General features: G+C 56.8%; 2 protein-coding genes across 2 annotated transcripts; one reads left to right on the forward strand and one right to left on the reverse strand.

Annotated features, from left to right (window-relative positions):
* The first annotated feature begins 6 nt into the window (after positions 1-6).
* On the forward strand, positions 7-10828 carry DHX38 (DEAH-box helicase 38). Its single transcript, XM_085305721.1, has 26 exons — positions 7-330; positions 906-1093; positions 1262-1366; positions 1774-1936; positions 2056-2174; positions 2324-2400; positions 2710-2865; positions 3904-4065; positions 4149-4256; positions 5337-5449; positions 5557-5694; positions 5941-6127; positions 6218-6403; positions 6892-7032; positions 7209-7319; positions 7394-7510; positions 7736-7843; positions 7961-8073; positions 8476-8684; positions 8766-8920; positions 8998-9153; positions 9228-9362; positions 9441-9566; positions 9966-10061; positions 10298-10419; positions 10567-10828. Exons 1-26 carry the CDS (start codon positions 8-10, stop codon positions 10649-10651), a joined length of 3699 nt encoding a protein of 1232 aa, XP_085161847.1. The 5' UTR covers position 7; the 3' UTR covers positions 10652-10828.
* Positions 10829-11070: 242 nt separating this feature from the next.
* Positions 11071-15041, reverse strand: PMFBP1 (polyamine modulated factor 1 binding protein 1). The gene is given in 10 exon segments (XM_085305744.1): positions 11071-11239; positions 11588-11697; positions 12165-12575; positions 12757-12945; positions 13339-13537; positions 13586-13733; positions 14137-14269; positions 14374-14580; positions 14653-14901; positions 14982-15041. Coding segments are annotated over 10 exon segments (1875 nt in total).
* Positions 15042-16381: the final 1340 nt, after the last annotated feature.

Below are 16381 nucleotides of genomic sequence, written 5' to 3' on the forward strand. Positions count from 1 at the left end.
GGCGGCGATGGGCGAGGCGGGCGAAGAGTCGCTGCACCGGCTGGCGGGGACGAGCACGGCCGGCGAGGCCGGCGGGCTGGTGGTGCGGAAGCGGAGCGCCGCCGCCGAGCAGCACGTCTTCAAGGCGCCGGCGCCGCGGGCCTCCCTGCTGGGCCTGGACGTGCTAGCGGCCCAGAAGCGGCGGGAGCGCGAGGAGGAGGCCGGCGGGAAGCGGTCTCGGGTCTCCTCCTACAGGGACTGGGAGGAGGGCCGGGATGAGGCCGGCAGCCCCGCGGAGGAGGAGGATGAGGAGGAGATCGACCAAAGCAGTCGGAGCAGCCGCAAAGATAGGTGGGGACTGCTGGGGGGGTCTCTGGAGCTGCTGGTGGCACTGGGTGTTTTGCAGCTGTTGGGTCCTCCCTGGGAGCCTGGGTGGCAATGGGCATTTTGCAGCTGTTGGGTCCTTGTTGGGAGGCACAAGCATGAGCGTGCTCTGTGGCGCTTCACTGTTGCTGCATGTCTCTGGGGATGAGCTCTGGGGCAAGCAGGGGCCTATGTGGCAAGAAGGTCTGTAGATCTCCTTGGCAGAGGTCTGTTGGATAGTTCTGTGGGTCTGAGGAGGTTTGGGAAAAGCTCTTCTGGTGGTGCCTTCCCTGAGATGTTACAGCCAGGAGTGTTCTTGAGTCTGTTAGGCCTAGAAAAGCTAGTTATCCTATCCATGCGACTGGCTGACTGCAGCTCTGTGGAGGCTGTAGTCTGCCCATAGCTGAAAGTAAGAACAGATGTGCTGGGCTGTTACCAAAGGACGGGGAGAGCATTTTTGACCACAGACTCCTGCTATAGCAGAAATTGAGACTACAGTTGCATGAGGCAAGTCAAGGGCTAGCTATTTCTCAGCACTTTTTTTCTCTGCTCTGTCTCTCCAGACATTACCGTTCTGCCCACGTGGAAACACCTTCCTACACGGGGGGTGTCAGTGAGGAGTTTTGGGAACGCAGCCGACAGCGAGAAAGGGAGCGTCGGGAGCAAGGTGTCTTTGCTTCCTCCAAGGAGGAGAAGGAGCGAAAGAAGGAACGCAGTAGGGATAGAGACCATGACCGTAAACGAGACCGTGGTAAGTGCTCTGAGATCTTTATGACTCTTCCTGCTTTGGGCCTTTGAGTCTGTCACTCAGCATCTTTATAGTTCTTGATTAATCTTCAGGGAGTCATCTGGGGCGGACTTAGGAAGCCTGTTTGTGCACTGAGCACCTAATCTTATCTATTTTATCTTCTATCTGCAGAGGATCGGGACAGAAGTCGCCACAGCAGCAGGTCAGAGAGGGATGGTTCATCAGAGCGGAGCAGCAGGAGGAGTGAACCAGAGAGTCCCAGACACAGGCCTAAAGGTAGGAGTGAGGCGAGGTAGGGTTCTTACAGATTCTTAATGGGAAGAGTTGCATTCCTTTTCTGGGTTCCGGCTGTTTTGCCAGGTATGCATGGGTAACAATGTCTGCGTTTTCTAAGGACTGTGGTTAGCACAAGTATAAAGCTTTTCCTGGTCGTTAGTCTGGTCATTAGCCGGTTGTGTGTGGAGGTCTGGCTGATGCCAGCCCTCTGGGGATCTCTTCTGGGGCTGTGTGATAAGGATGTGGTCCTTTGGCCAGTTTCCCCTGACTTACTGGGTCAGCACTGTCTCTTAGAGGGAGAGCAAACGGGTACGCTGTCTCTGTGCTCCTTGCTAGAAGATATAAGGTGGCTCCAGATGTACTAGGCCACTGTGTGAACATCAGGTGTCAAACCCCATCTCTTCTAGATGCAGCCACACCATCTCGCTCCAGTTGGGAGGAAGATGATGGTTACAGCAGTACCCGCCGCTCACAGTGGGAATCTCCATCGCCTACGCCTTCCTATCGGGACTCTGAGCGCAGCCATAGGGTATCATCCTTGCGAGACACAGAGCGAAGAGATCGGGACAGGTATCTACCTGGAGCAAAGGGCTGTAGCTATGAGTTGGTAATCTACAGAAGGGAGAGAGAATGTGCAAGAGCAATATCTGGCTCTGGGCATTAATTCTTCCTCTGTGCTATTTCCTCAGGTCTGTGAGGAGCAGATACTTGGATAAGACACCGTTGCCCACCCCGTCGTACAAATATAATGAATGGGCTGATGACCGGAGGCACCTGGGGGCCACGCCACGGCTGTCCAGAGGGAGAGGTGAGGAGCCTGAGGCTGGGCTGGCTGGGCTGGGGCTTAATCCTCCTCCTCATGCTCTATAGCACAAAGAAAGGTTCTGTGGGATTTCCTCTACAGATGGCAACAGGGTGGGGCTGGGGCGCCTGAACTTACTAATTTGCTTTCTCTAGGGCGGCGTGAAGATGGGGAAGAGGGCATTGCCTTTGAGACAGAGGAGGAGCGGCAGCAGTGGGAGGATGACCAGCGGGTAGGAACACCTGCAGATGGTCTGGGAGCTGGGTGTCCAGCAGATAACCTTGCTTTGAGCTGCCCGCCTGCCACCCAGAGGAGCAGGGAGAGCTGGGCCTTGGGGGCCGCTGTTCCGGGTCATGGGCCAGTGCTGTGGGGCCGTTTGTGGTGTACGGGCTCCCTCGGGCGGCAAGATGGGGAAGGGCAGGCTGGGGCCCGGGCCGGAGAGCATCCCGTGCAGGCTTGTGCCATGAGGGGTTTCCAGCGCCTCCCTGGCCTGCTGGGCTGGGGTGCAGCCCTAAGCTGTCTGGTCTCTCTCCCATTCCAGCAAGCTGACCGGGACTGGTACATGATGGATGAGGGCTACGATGAGTTTCACAATCCCTTGGCCTACTCCTCTGAGGAGTATGTGAAGAAGCGGGAGCAGCACTTGCACAAGCAGAGGCAGAAGCGCATCTCTGCGCAGCGGCGGCAGATCAATGAGGTAGGGGCGAGATGCAGGGTGGCTGCTCTGAATGTGTGAGGAGTGCTTTTTTTGCTGCTTCTTAAAAGACCCGCGTGCTGACAGGGAAGGCTGAGCCCTTGCTGTCGGATGGAGAGGACAATCTTTGTACTGGCCCAGACTGAATGAGGGATTCCAGGGAAACTACTGGTAAGCTCCTTGGAAAGTGAGGCCCTGCATCTTCTGCATGGGACAGAATTCCTCATTAGAGCCACTTTGTAATGGATCGCAGTATCCAGAGCTTCAGGAATACAGAGGGCCATGCTGCTACTATTCTGGACGTGAATTACAGTACTAGGGCTGTGCACTGCTGCCCAGTGGACGCTTAGGGCTGCTGCCCTCAGCACGCCTGTAGGGTTGTGTCCAGGCTTCTTGGTGTGTTCTGAGTATGGCAGGGGCCTTGTGGACAATGTCTGTCATGCATTTTCATCAAGACAGTCCTGTTTACCAGGTACTTCGTACAGTCAGTTTCACGTACCCTGCCGTTTTTGGTTACCATTTCTTCGCTAGTGCTTGCTGTCCGGCTCTCTATACTGAAACCTTTAGTGTTCCTTGTTATTTGTTTTCCAGGTTTATTCAGTTTCGTCCTGTTGCCAGCGCAGGGCCTAAACCTGAGCTCAGTGTTCTGATGTGATCTCTCAGGCTTTTCTTGGGGCTTCAGTCTTGTTCCCGTTTTGGGGAAAGCAGACTTTGGGATGTAGCTCTGGATGCTGTCAATGCTTGAAGCCATGTGGCGTAACTCTGGTGTATTTCCCCAGGCAGAGAAAAAGATTTGCCTTGAGTGACTGGCTGCTTTTAGCTTGCTATTTAGGGAATAAAAGTTAGGCTAAACTGAGTTGTTCACAGTTATGCAGTGCTTTGCATTTGGCTGTGTTGCTTTTTTCTTTTGCCCTGCACTTCATTTGAGCTATACGTACTGTGTGGTAGGTATAAGGAGTCTTTTGGCTGTTCTTGAGTGTAATATGAAGGAAGGTAGTAGTTAAATCTTGTGTTACACAATAGAAATCTTGTTTTTTGTAGGATAATGAACGCTGGGAGACAAATCGCATGCTGACCAGTGGAGTGGTTCATCGTCTTGAGGTGGATGAAGACTTTGAGGAGGATAACTCAGCCAAAGTGCATCTGCTGGTGCACAACCTGGTGCCTCCTTTCCTAGATGGGAGGATAGTCTTCACCAAGCAGGTAGGGACTGTGGCCAAAGGTGCTGATGGGGGAGCCCCACAAGTGTGAGCAATCTGTACTGAAGTGATACCTCTTTCCTCTAGCCAGAGCCGGTTATTCCTGTCAAGGATGCCACCTCAGATTTGGCCATCATTGCTCGGAAAGGTAGCCAGCTAGTGCGCAAGCACAGGGAGCAAAAGGAGCGGAAAAGGGTATGGTGTGACCTTTTGACCTGTCTCCCCACACTATGTATCTTATATCATGACTTACAACCTTTGTTTGGGCTTTACAGAATATGGGTTTTGGCATTAATGGCAAAAAAGAGTTCACCCTGTTTTTGCCACTTGTGATATCCAGATAGTCCAGTCATTGCATTGTCTCATAAGCAGCTGCTGTGATGTGATTTCCTTAGGCACTGCTTGGGGTATAATTTACTGTATGCTTGTACAGAGGAGTCTGATCCAAAGGGCATTTGGATCATGAGAGAAGAGCAGTGGGAAAACACAGGGCAGCCAGCAGTCAGCATGTCAGCAGTAAGGATCTTGTCATGTTTTAGGAGAAGAGGAGGTTCTGAGGAGCAGTAGGACAGTCTCTGTCTTTGGAGATATTTAGAACCTGAGTGCATACAGTCCTGAGCAAGCTGTTCTAGCTGACTATGCTTTGAGCAGAGTGGTTGGACTAGAAGATCCTCAGAGGTCCCTTCCAGCCTCATCTGTTCTGTGATTCTGTATTATCCATGAAAATAGCACATTAGGTTTTTTGGATGTTTTCCAAAGGGTTTCTCTAAAGCTAATGGGACAGTGGCAGAGAAAGCTCAGATATGTTTCTTGAAAACAAAATGAACTGGATTTGAGGCATTTATTCTATGAGTGGAATTGAGGCAGAAGCTGAGCTTCTGATATCGAAGGTGAGAGAGAGGCACATGGCTCCTGTCAGGAGCAGGAAGATTCTGTCTGGTTCAGATTTGTATAGGTTTAAGTACAAACTTAATAGAAGGGTAGAACCACTTTCTTAGGAAGCTGTTGGCTATCCAGTGCTTGAAGTCTCTACATCATGACCAGCATGTAAAAGCTCTGCTCTGGTTCAGTTGGAAGAGGGAGACTTGATGTAGGAACAGGAAGAGTGTTCTGTGTCATAGCTTTAGGAATTGTGGGATAGCGCTTTTCCAGCCTTATATTTTGAATAAGACTGGAGAAGAATGATTTATCAGTCCTTGCTCTGGCAAAGTGATGCTGTTCTCAGAGTTGCAGCTATGTTGGTTGCCAAAGCGATGCTGTTCTCCACCCTTCCAGGCTCAGCATAAACATTGGGAACTGGCAGGCACAAAACTAGGAGACATTATGGGGATCAAGAAAGAGGAGGAGAAGGACGAGATGGTGACAGAAGATGGAAAAGTGGATTACAGGTAGGAGCTGCCCTTGTATTCTTCCTGGTTAGCTTGTGATAGGCCTATGCTATAGGCATAGTAAAGCCTATAGAGAGTCAGGTTCAGAATTTCTGGTGTTTCCTCAGGACTGAGCAGAAATTTGCTGAACACATGAAAGAAAAGAGTGAAGCAAGCAGTGAGTTTGCCAAGAAGAAATCAATCCTGGAGCAAAGGCAGTATCTGCCAATTTTTGCTGTGCAGCAAGAGCTGCTCTCCATTCTCAGGTATGGCTGTAGGGAGCTTGGTCAACTTTGGGGCATTTTCTCACATCACAGGAACCCAAGGTAGAATCTCTCCTAGGTTCATGGCCTGTTTGGAGCTGTACCTTCAGGAAAACATCCATTTTTTCTGTAGTTGGCAGCACCTCTCTTGCCTAAACTGTAGCAGGACTCTTGTGTGGCCAACTAGGGCTGCGAATGAAAGAGCCCTTCTTTGTGATGTATGAAGAAATATTCTTTCCGTCTCTTCAGGGACAACAGCATTGTGGTTGTGGTGGGGGAGACGGGGAGTGGGAAGACAACTCAGCTGACACAGTACCTCCATGAGGATGGCTACACGGACTACGGCATGATTGGCTGCACCCAGCCCCGCAGAGTTGCGGCTATGTCTGTTGCCAAGCGGGTCAGTGAAGAGATGGGGGTGCGTCTGGGAGAGGAGGTGAGTCTGCCAATGAGTGCAGAGGTGCAGTGTGCAAACAGCGAGTGCATGGGGCTGTTGGAAGACTTGATGATATCTCTTCCCTCCCAGGTGGGCTATGCCATCCGCTTTGAGGACTGTACTTCAGAGAACACAGTGATCAAATACATGACGGATGGGATTCTCCTTCGTGAGTCACTGCGAGAGGCTGATCTGGACCACTATAGTGCTATCATCATGGATGAGGCACACGAGCGCTCGCTCAACACTGATGTGCTCTTTGGCCTGCTTCGGGAGGTGTGTGTGAGGCTGAACAAGAGGGAGGGCAGTGGTGTGGAGCACTGAGCTGATCTTAGAGTATTTGATGGGTAAGAGTGTTGGCACAAACAGCACTTCTCCCTAGGGTCTGGGAGAGGGAAAGAAGCAGAAACTGTGCTACATGTCTGCTACATGTCTGTCTGCTCTCACTGTGGCAACACCCCTGGTCCCTGGTTCTGGTGGGTTGAATCTTCTCTAGGGCATAAATGCTGCAGAGGCTTGCTAGCTAACTGCTGGAAGCTCTAGGTACAGAGGTGTTTGCAGGCTTAAGGCTTTCCAGACTGGAGTCAGCCTATCTTTTGCCTGAACAGAACATACCACGTACATCCTTCCTGGCAATAGTAGCTAGTGCCTCTAGGGTGTATGGAGGAAGCTCTGTCCTGTACTGTTGTCTTAGCAGTAATGGAAGCAGCCTAGAGCCTTGTACGAATGCCACTTTCTTATTGTTCCTTCCATCTGTTTCCAAGGTGGTGGCCCGACGCTCAGATCTGAAGCTTGTTGTCACCTCAGCCACTATGGATGCGGATAAGTTTGCTTCCTTCTTTGGGAATGTTCCCATTTTCCACATTCCTGGGCGCACGTTTCCTGTTGACATTCTCTTTAGCAAGGTGAGGTCAGCATTGCAAAAAGGTCAGCTGTGGTGGGAGGATGTTGTGACTTCCCTGTACTGTGCCCTGCGGTAGGCAGGGAAGAAAGAAGAGGGATAGACCTACTATGATGCAGTGTTGTGCACAGGATGGGAGAGGCGAGATATCAGTATCTGTAACCTGGACTGTGCTTTCAGACCCCACAAGAGGATTATGTGGAGGCTGCAGTAAAACAAGCCCTGCAAGTGCATCTCTCTGGTGCTCCTGGAGACATTCTTGTCTTCATGCCTGGCCAGGAAGACATTGAGGTGAGCTGGGAGGGCAGGCACTGTCCTACTCCTTGTTGCTTTAATCTCAAGTTAACAGCTCACTTTGCATCCAGGTGACCTCAGAGCAAATTGTGGAGCACCTTGAGGAGCTGGAGAAGGCACCTGCTCTTGCTGTACTGCCTATATATTCTCAGTTACCTTCAGACTTGCAGGCCAAGATCTTCCAGAAGGTGCTGATGTGTGGTCTGTGATGGGGGTGGGGACTGGGGTTGCTAGTGCAGGGAAGATAACAAGAGATACTTGTTATATTGCATGTGGAGAGTGACATATAGCATGTACTTTCTCACCTTCCAAAGGGTTCCCCTGTCCTTCTGGGTTCAGTATTGCTGCTCTGCAGCCTTCCTCAGGCAAGGGATCTTGCTCAGGGATCTGAATGGTGTGTGGTACGCTTGCAGGCTCCAGATGGGGTCAGGAAATGCATTGTTGCCACCAACATCGCAGAGACCTCCCTGACGGTGGATGGCATCATGTTTGTGATTGACTCTGGCTATTGCAAGTTGAAGGTAAGCAAAGGTTTCTTGTCTGTTCACATCCATGATCTCTGGGGTTAGATTGAGGGAGTTCTGTAGCAGTGACCCAGCTTTTCGCTTGTTTCAATATACTCTTCTCTTGCCCCACAGGTTTTCAACCCCCGCATAGGCATGGATGCGCTGCAGATCTACCCCATCAGTCAAGCCAATGCCAATCAGAGAGCAGGTCGAGCTGGCCGGACAGGCCCAGGACACTGCTTCAGGTTGGCACCTCACTGTGTTTGTGTTTTTGTCATGTCCTCAGCTTGATATCTGGTTATATATTTGCAGGGGGCAGGCTTTGGGTAAGCATCTCGCCCCTACCTCATCGATCTTCAGCCTAGTCAAAGGCAGCTTCCCTGAGACTTTGCTTTGAGACTAGTCTGTGCACAGGGAAGGACTGTGCTCCAGTGTGTATACAGTGTTGCAGCCCAGGCACTTCTATGTGCTGGGAGGCAGCACTATGTCTTGGGGAGAGGTTCCTCCCTGGGGTCCAGCTTGCTGATCTGACTGAGTGCAGAGCTGCTGCCCTGTGCGCTGCCTTTCTGGGTTGGGAAAGGGTTGGTTGTTCAGTGAGGAACAGTGATCTGAACAGGGGGAGCATGCTCTTTGTGTGTGTTCCCTAGGCTCTACACCCAGAGCGCCTACAAGAACGAGCTCTTGACCACCACGGTGCCTGAAATCCAGCGCACCAACCTTGCTAATGTGGTGCTTTTACTCAAGTCCCTGGGTGTGCAGGACCTGCTGCAGTTCCACTTCATGGATCCACCCCCTGAGGACAACATGCTGAACTCCATGTACCAGCTGTGGATCCTGGGGGCACTAGATAACACAGGTACTGGCTGCTGGGATAGGCTGTCAGTCCATGGGACAGCTGGGATCTGCCTGGCTGCTGATTCCTTTGCTGTTCCTGCAGGTGGTCTGACCTCTACAGGACGTCTCATGGTGGAGTTCCCACTCGATCCTGCACTCTCCAAAATGCTCATTGTCTCCTGTGACATGGGTTGCAGTTCTGAGATCTTGCTCATTGTGTCCATGCTGTCTGTGCCTGCCATATTCTATCGGCCTAAGGTACTTGGTCGCTTCTCTAGCAGTGTGGGGCCTTCCCCTGCCCTTTGATTAACCTGTGTTCTTTGCTCATCCCTCAGGGCCGAGAGGAGGAGAGTGACCAGGTGAGGGAGAAATTTGCTGTCCCAGAGAGTGATCACTTGACTTACCTGAATGTTTACCTGCAGTGGAAAAACAACAACTACTCTACACTGTGGTGCAACCAGCATTTCATCCATGCTAAGGCCATGCGGAAGGTGAGGCTGTGGCAATGGGCTGTGGGATGGAGCCTTATGCAGGAGATGGACCTAATTGTTACGAATTCTTGCAGGTGCGAGAGGTGCGTGCCCAGCTTAAGGACATCATGGTGCAGCAGCGGATGAGCCTGGCATCCTGTGGCACTGACTGGGATGTTGTCAGGAAGTGTATCTGTGCTGCGTATTTCCATCAGGCTGCAAAGCTGAAGGTGAGAGGGCTCTGTACTAGTCTGAAGGATGAAAGGCTGTGTCTGTCACACATGTGCTATCCATGATTCTCTGTGCAGGGCATTGGAGAATATGTGAACATCCGCACAGGCATGCCCTGCCACCTGCACCCCACAAGCTCCCTGTTTGGCATGGGCTACACACCAGACTACATTGTGTATCATGAACTGGTCATGACCACCAAGGTGAGTTTGTGTTTCAGAACTGGTGGGAAGAACGAGAAGATCTCTGAGGAAGGTGGGAGGGCTTTGCTGTGATACCAGGATGCATTAGAGCGGCAGTTCTTGTCCTTCCTCCCTGCTAACCATGCATGTCCTTTTGCCATTTGCAAAATTCTGTTTGTTCCTTCCTGGGTGACTTTTCTTGGCAGATGTAGGTTATATAGAGACTCTTTGCAGTCTCACCAAGTTCAGCCCGTAGCAGCTTTCTGAGGCCAGGAGGAATCACCTGGAAGGGGTATATCCCTAGCTTGAGAACTGCTGTTGGCAAGTGGGTGAGGGAGGGAGTTGCCAAGGCTCTGGAAATGGTACCTAAGTCCTGAGAGTGCCATCCTGTTACCCTGGTCTTTCCTTCTGTCTATGCAGGAATACATGCAGTGTGTCACTGCTGTGGATGGAGAGTGGCTGGCAGAGCTGGGCCCCATGTTCTACAGTATCAAACATGCTGGCAAGTCAAGCCAAGTGAGTCTCCTGTCCAGGACCAGATAGCTGAATAGCATAAAGCAGACTGCTATATTGCAAAGGAGCGTGTACCTGGGTGGGGTGCTTGCTGCGTACAGCCCCACTGCATGCCTGTTTTAGTACAGCCTGTCCGGGTGGTGTGTGTGGTGATGTGGAGAGATCAGGCCTGTGGGCCTGCAAAGACTGCTGCTGCCCGGGCCTCTGCCTGTCTCTGACCTGCTGCTGCCTTGCCCCAGGAGAACCGCCGCCGTGCTAAGGAGGAAGCATCTCTCATGGAGGAGGAGATGGCTCTGGCTGAGGAGCAGCTGCGTGCCCGCCGGGAGGAACAGGAACGCCGTAACCCGCTGGGCAGTGCAAGGTAGGTACTGGCCTTGTCTGGCTATGGGCTGCCCTTCAACAGGCGACCGCCCAAATCTCCATGCGTACCTCCCACCCAGGCATCCCTGATGTGGGAATAGCTTGCATCTTCTGTCCTCTTCTAATCACCCTCATCTTCTCGTGGTAGGTCTACTAAAATCTACACCCCTGGGCGGAAGGAGCAGGGGGAGCCCCTGACGCCACGACGCACCCCAGCCCGCTTTGGCCTCTGAGAAGGCAGTGCCCGTTGCTTCGAGGCTTCCAGGAGCAGCTGAGTCTCAGGAGAGCGCTAAGCTCCTCTGACTGCTTGGCTTGCTACAGCTTGTGGCCCAGGAAGGCTTTGGTGCTTGGCACTACTTTTGCTACAGAACAGAAATAATTTTATTTGTTTAAAGGTTGTTAGTCTTTGACCCTTGCTTTGTTTTGTGCTGCTTCTCATTCTGGGGACAAGTGCTGGATGAAGGCAGCCCTGCAGAACTGTGCAGGGCTGGTGCAGTCAAGTTACTGCCCCACAGAGCCTGAACCAATACACAGAATTACACTATCTCTGAGGGCAAAGACAACCTGAGCCTGGCCCAGCTGTGGCCTGGACTACTGCAAAGGCGGCTCTTGCACGACCTGTGCCCTGGGCAGCCACTGCCCAGCTGTCCCTCTACACGCAGGAGCACAGGCCTAGCACTGTTTCCGGCCAGGCTGTGACAGGAGCTCTGCTCGCAGAGCCTTCAGCCTTCGCCTGCTCACACTTGCAGTGCTGCTCATCTGCTCTGACCCTGAGGTACTTGTTTTCCTCCTGCAACCTTCCCAGTGTGTTTTGGAGCTGCCTAGAGGAAAGGCAGGGAAGATGAGGTGAGGAAGTAGTGCAGGAATGCATCTTGATCTGCTCGCCTTATGGGAGCTTGGGTGGTCCAGTGGTGGTTTTTCTGTCCCATGCACCACTCTGGTCAGCAGTAACTGCTCTCAGCAGAGAGCTCTCAGACCATCTCTCCATGCTCACCACTTACTCCTTCTCGCCTGTCAGCTCAGCAATCTGCTTGACTTGCTGCTGGATCTTTTGCCCTAGTTTCTCATTTGACTGCCTGAAAACAAGGTGTGAGCTGGGGTTAGTTGTTGCCAGGGGTGGAGAAAGCAGCCACTTGCCTTTCTCTGCTCTCGTGCAGCTTTTCACTCACTTCTGCTTTTTCACCCACTGGCTGATGTTGACCAGCAGTAGCTCACTTTCCCGGTGCAGCCTGCTGCTGTCAGAACGTGCCAGAGTGAGTGAGGAGCGCAGGGCTTCTGCCTGAAAGAGACAGCCCTCAGGGTGGCAACTGCTGGCCTAGCCTCTATGTGCTCAGGGCTGGAGCTGTGCTAGGGCCAGCAGCCTTTGGGGCTGAGGAGAGGGTCTGGAGTTGTCTGATGCTCTGGAGAGCAAGTTTGGAGAAGGGAAGGACTGTTACCTCAGCACCAGTGACTGCAATCTTCTGTCGTAGCATGTTACTTTCGTGCTGAAGGGCTTCTTTCTAGCAAGGGAGCAAGGAAGGGTGTGTTCAGCCCTGCTGCTGCTGACAGACCTACAGCTCCCTCCCGTGGTGGCCTGGGCTCTGCAGTGTGCCACTGCCCCTGGCTTGTCCTCAGCAGCTCTGTTCTCCCTCTGGGCTAGGATCTACTTTCCCCTGGGGCCAGGGATCCAGCCCAGGCTCCTTCTACCCTTAGGAGGTACTTAGGAGGCACCACTGCCCCTGGTGCTTGCCTGTTCCTGTCTCGCACCTGCTCCAGGGCCTTGCTGAGCTCTTCCTTGAGGAAGGCCAGCTCCACCTTGCAAACAACCAGCTCTTCTTCCCGTGTGGCCAGAGCTCGCTCGCTGTCCTGGTGCAGCTGCTGCCACTGCTGGGCTTGGCTGCTCAGCTCCTGCAGCCTCTTCTCAAGGGACTTGGCCTGCACGAGGAGCAGAGGCAGTGAGGGAGGGAGGCAGTCTGCACATAGGTCCCTCGTACCCTGGGGGGAGGCTTAGGGAACACTTACCTCCTGCTTGCTCTGCTCCTGGGACCCCTGCAGCTTCCTCAGCTCCCAGTGGAGCTGCTGCCTCTGCTCCTTGTAGGCTGCAATCTCCTCCTCCTGTTTGGCTTTTCCTTGCTGGGCCTGGGCCAGCTGTGCCCGCAAGGTTGGCATGTCCTGTACCTGCCCGTGACGTTGCAGTGCTGAGTGGTTGTCCAGGCCCTAGGCAGGCTGAGGCTCCTACCTGGGGCCAGTGCTGCCCAGAGGCAGAATGAGGCTCTGTGTAGCGTTGCTGCTTTGCCGCTCTGGCAGCGAGGGCTGCGTGGCTGGCTGCATCTCGGGGCTGCCCTGCGCCTACCCTCACCTGTCCTAGCAGCTCTGCCAGGTGCTTTCTGCTGGAGGCCACTTCCTGCTGCAGGACGTGAATGGTCTCCTCGGCACCACTGAGCTGCCGCTGACTTTGCTGCTCCCTGGCCTGGGTGGCTCCCAGCTCCTCCTGCAGCCGAATCAGGTGGCACTGCAGGCCCTGGCTCAGCTCCTCCTGCTCCTCCAACTGCAGGGAAGCCAGGACCTTAGTGGGTGCTGCACTGCTGTGGCCCATGCTGCTTCCTGCCAGGCCCATCTGTTGCTGATCCCAGCTCACCACCCGCTTGCTGCGGCACAGGCTTTGCTGTAGGGCCCCTTTCTCTCTCTCGAGGGTGGTTGTCCACATCTTTTCCTGCTGCAGCTGTAGTTGGAGCTTTTCTCTCCTGTCCTGCTGCCAGCGCAGCTCCTCTTGCAGCTCCCGCTGCGTGGCAGCCTGCTCCTGGCACTGGGCGGAGAGGTGCTGGGTTATCCATGGCTGTGGGGGTGACGGGTGCCAGGCTGACCCGGGAGCAGTCTCCCTGGTGGGAGAGGACCCTGTGCTTGTCTGGCCCCAGGCAGGATCCCACAGCCAGGTCCCTACCTGCTGCCGCAGGACTTGTAACTGTTCCTGGCTCCGCTGCAGCCTCTCTTCTGCTTGCGCCGTGGCATGCTTGTCTTGCAGTGCCTGCTCAAGGGTCGCCTGCTGCTTCTGCTGCCACTGGCTCAGCTCTGCCCGGAGCTGCTCTGCCACCTCCCTGGGGCAAGGGCACAGCCCAGCTGTGGCAGCCCCAGCCCCACTGCTACCCGTCAGGCAGAGGCGGGCCCACGGGTGGGCGCTGGCCACCTACCTGCTCTGCGCCACCTCGGCCCTGCTGCTGGCCGTTTGCTGCTGCAGCGCCCACAGCTCGGCCTGCAGCTCGCGGCTGGCTGGGCACTGGGCACCCTTCTCCCGGCACGGGCACGGCGGCGCCTCCGTGCGTGGCAGGTGGCTGGGGGCTGCCAGCGGTTGCGTCAGGGCTGCGCGGGGGAATGGGCCCGGCTGGCGGTGCCTCCCCTTGCCTGCCCTGCTGCTGCTGGGGCTGGCCCGGCACGCACGGCCCCTCTGCCCCCCGGGAGCGGCGGTTGGTTGGTGTGCAGCCCTGCGGCCCAGGGCGCCCCGAATGCACGGGGGCCCGTGGCAGCCGCAGGTGGTGCAGCACCAGCACGGGCAGAGCGTGCCTAGGCATGTGGGTAACCAATGCAAACATGGGTGCAAACCGAAGCCGGTCACTTTCCTGCCTCACCCGTGACGGTGCCTGCCGTCTGCGGCAGCCGGACCTCGGCACTGGCGAGGCCGGGGCTTGCTGCCGAGAAGTCTGCAGCCCGAGTACCCCTGTCCCCGCAGCCCAGGTGCTCCCACCTTCCGTGGCGCTGCTCCGCTCGGCTGCCCTCGGCAGCTGCGTGTCCCGCCCCGGGGCCTGGAGCTCCTCGGCTGCTGGCTCCTCCTGCCTGCAGCGCTTGGTCTCCATCTGCGCCTCCGCTTCTGCCTCCGCCTGCGCGAGGAGCCCAGCTGCACACGTCGGTCCAGCGCTGCCGGTGGCGGGCACATGGGCGCGTGGTGCTCGCGGGCGGCGGGTCCAGCCCTGCGTGGCCCCACCTGGCCACCCGTATTCAGGTGCTCCCGGTCCTGGCGTGGCTCCCGCTCCTCCAGCTCCCCAGCTCTGCTCAGCAGCGCCTCGCTCTGCTCCTGCTCCTGGTGCCGGCCTGGCCCGCTCCGGGCGGCGCTGCTGGTGCCCTCGTCCCAGCCCGGGCGGCCCGGCGCCGCTGGGGAGCGCCGCCGCAGCGCCGCCTCGAAGCGCAGCACCTGGGGGAAGTGAGACTGGCAGCGGCAGTGCGCGGCCCACCGGCGCCCGTGGCGGGGCGGCAGTGGCGGTACCTGCCCCATCAGTGCCTGGCACTGCTGCAGCAGCAGGGCCAGGTCACGCTGCTCCCGCTCCGCCGCGCTCTCCTGCCGCTGCAGCTGCGCCAGGCTCTCCCGGTTCCTGCCCCAGCAGGCATCCAGGCCCTGCTGCAGCTCCCGGATCCAGGCCAGCACCCGCCCTGGCTCCAGCGCCGGCTGCCGCTCGTCCCAGCACGCTGGGGCTGCCCCGGGCTGCGGCTCCGGTGCTGCTGCTGGCCGGTGTCCCTGGATGCAGCACAGCGCGGCCGTCCGGCCTCACTGCCGCTGCCACGTGCACGCCGCGTGCCCGGCCCGGCGCTGCTCACCTGGGGCTGCCGTGGTGGCGGCTCTGGCGGCGGCTGCGCAAGGGCGCTCAGCTCCCCCATGGCCGCCTGCTCGCCTGCGACCGCTCAGCTGCTCCGAGAGGCGCTGCCGCATCCCCGGCGCTGCATCCCAGCCGCCCGCTCCTGCCGGCCGCGGACAGCCGTCGCCTGGCGCCCCGCAGGCTCTGGCTGCGCCCACCCACCCGCACCGTGGGGCTGGCTGGGCCTGGCACCCGCTACCCTGCCGTGGGGCACCCACTGTGCCGTGGAGCACCCGCTGCCCTGCTACGGGGCGCTCGCCGCCTGCGGAGCTAGGGACCCCTGCCACACTGTGGGCTGCCAGGCCTGCACTGCGGGGCCGGGCCCAGCGATGCCCCCACCGCGCCGTGGAGCCCAGCCGGAGCCGCCCTCCGCTCCCCGAGCGGGCCCCAGCCCCTCACCGTGGCCGCCCCCCAGCAGTGCCCTGGCCCCAGCATGCTGCAGCACGCTGCCCCACTGGGCTGCCGGCCCCCGCCCGGCCCCGTGTTCTGGGGACAACAGCAAGAACCAGAACCCGGCGACCCGCACGCCCACCCGCCCCACTCCTCCCAGCGCACCCCAGCTCCGCGTGGCTCCTCGCGCCTCCGGCTCCTCCCAGCTCACGTATCCGTGCTGCTGCCTCCTGGCCCTGTCCTCGTGCCCGGAGATGGCACCTGCCCCGCACGCTGCCCCGGCGTCACGCGGTGCTTCCTGCCGGGCTGCACCGCCCTGGTGCCATCTGTGTGCTGTGCCGGGCCCGTCCCGTCCTGGTGACCGGGGGCAGGCAACCTGCAGCTACGGCAGGGTCAGCTGGGGCGCGCACGGCGCTGCACGTAGCGCTGTGCCAGGTGTGCATGGCGCTGCACGTAGCGCTGTACTGGCGTGCGCACAGCGCTGCACATGGTGCTGTGCCAGGTGTGCATGGCGCTGCATGTGGCGCTGTACTGGGGTGCGCACGGCGCTGCACGTGGTGCTGTGCCAGGTGTGCATGGCGCTGCACGTAGCGCTGTACTGGCGTGCGCACGGTGCTGCACGTGGTGCCGTGCTGGGTGCACGTGGTGCTGCACATGGTGCTGTGCCAGGTGCGCACGGCGCTGCGCGCAGTGATCACGGTCGCCTCCTGCTGCACCTGGCTCCTGAGTTGCCATGCCGCACTCTCCCAGGAGCTGTCAGCCACATCGACTGAGGCTGTTACTCCATGTTTCTCCCTGTCCAAAAGGGTAAAAATAACAGGAACAAGTTGTTGGAAATTAAATTTCAATTTCGCCACGCCCTTCCCCATCTGCACGGCTTCCTAGCACAGATCAGTAGTGTTATCAATAGTTTTTAGACAGCCAAGAAGATTTTTTTTTTGTTCCCCCCCCCTTAAAGCACCAGATCAATAG

The sequence above is a fragment of the Rhea americana genome, unplaced genomic scaffold (genome assembly GCF_003343005.1).
Source record: "Rhea americana isolate MKP2758 unplaced genomic scaffold, rheAme1 scaffold_226, whole genome shotgun sequence".
In the NCBI taxonomy this organism is placed as follows: Eukaryota; Metazoa; Chordata; class Aves; order Rheiformes; family Rheidae; genus Rhea; species Rhea americana.

Excerpts from the sequence above, each read along its gene's own strand:
- DHX38 (XM_085305721.1), top strand. The coding sequence starts at position 8 with ATGGGCGAGGCGGGCGAAGAGTCGCTGCACCGGCTGGCGGGGACGAGC. Across the intron at positions 1,367-1,773 it reads TCCCAGACACAGGCCTAAAG|ATGCAGCCACACCATCTCGC; the intron begins GTAGGAGTGAGG and ends CATCTCTTCTAG. Across the intron at positions 9,363-9,440 it reads ATCAGGCTGCAAAGCTGAAG|GGCATTGGAGAATATGTGAA; the intron begins GTGAGAGGGCTC and ends TTCTCTGTGCAG.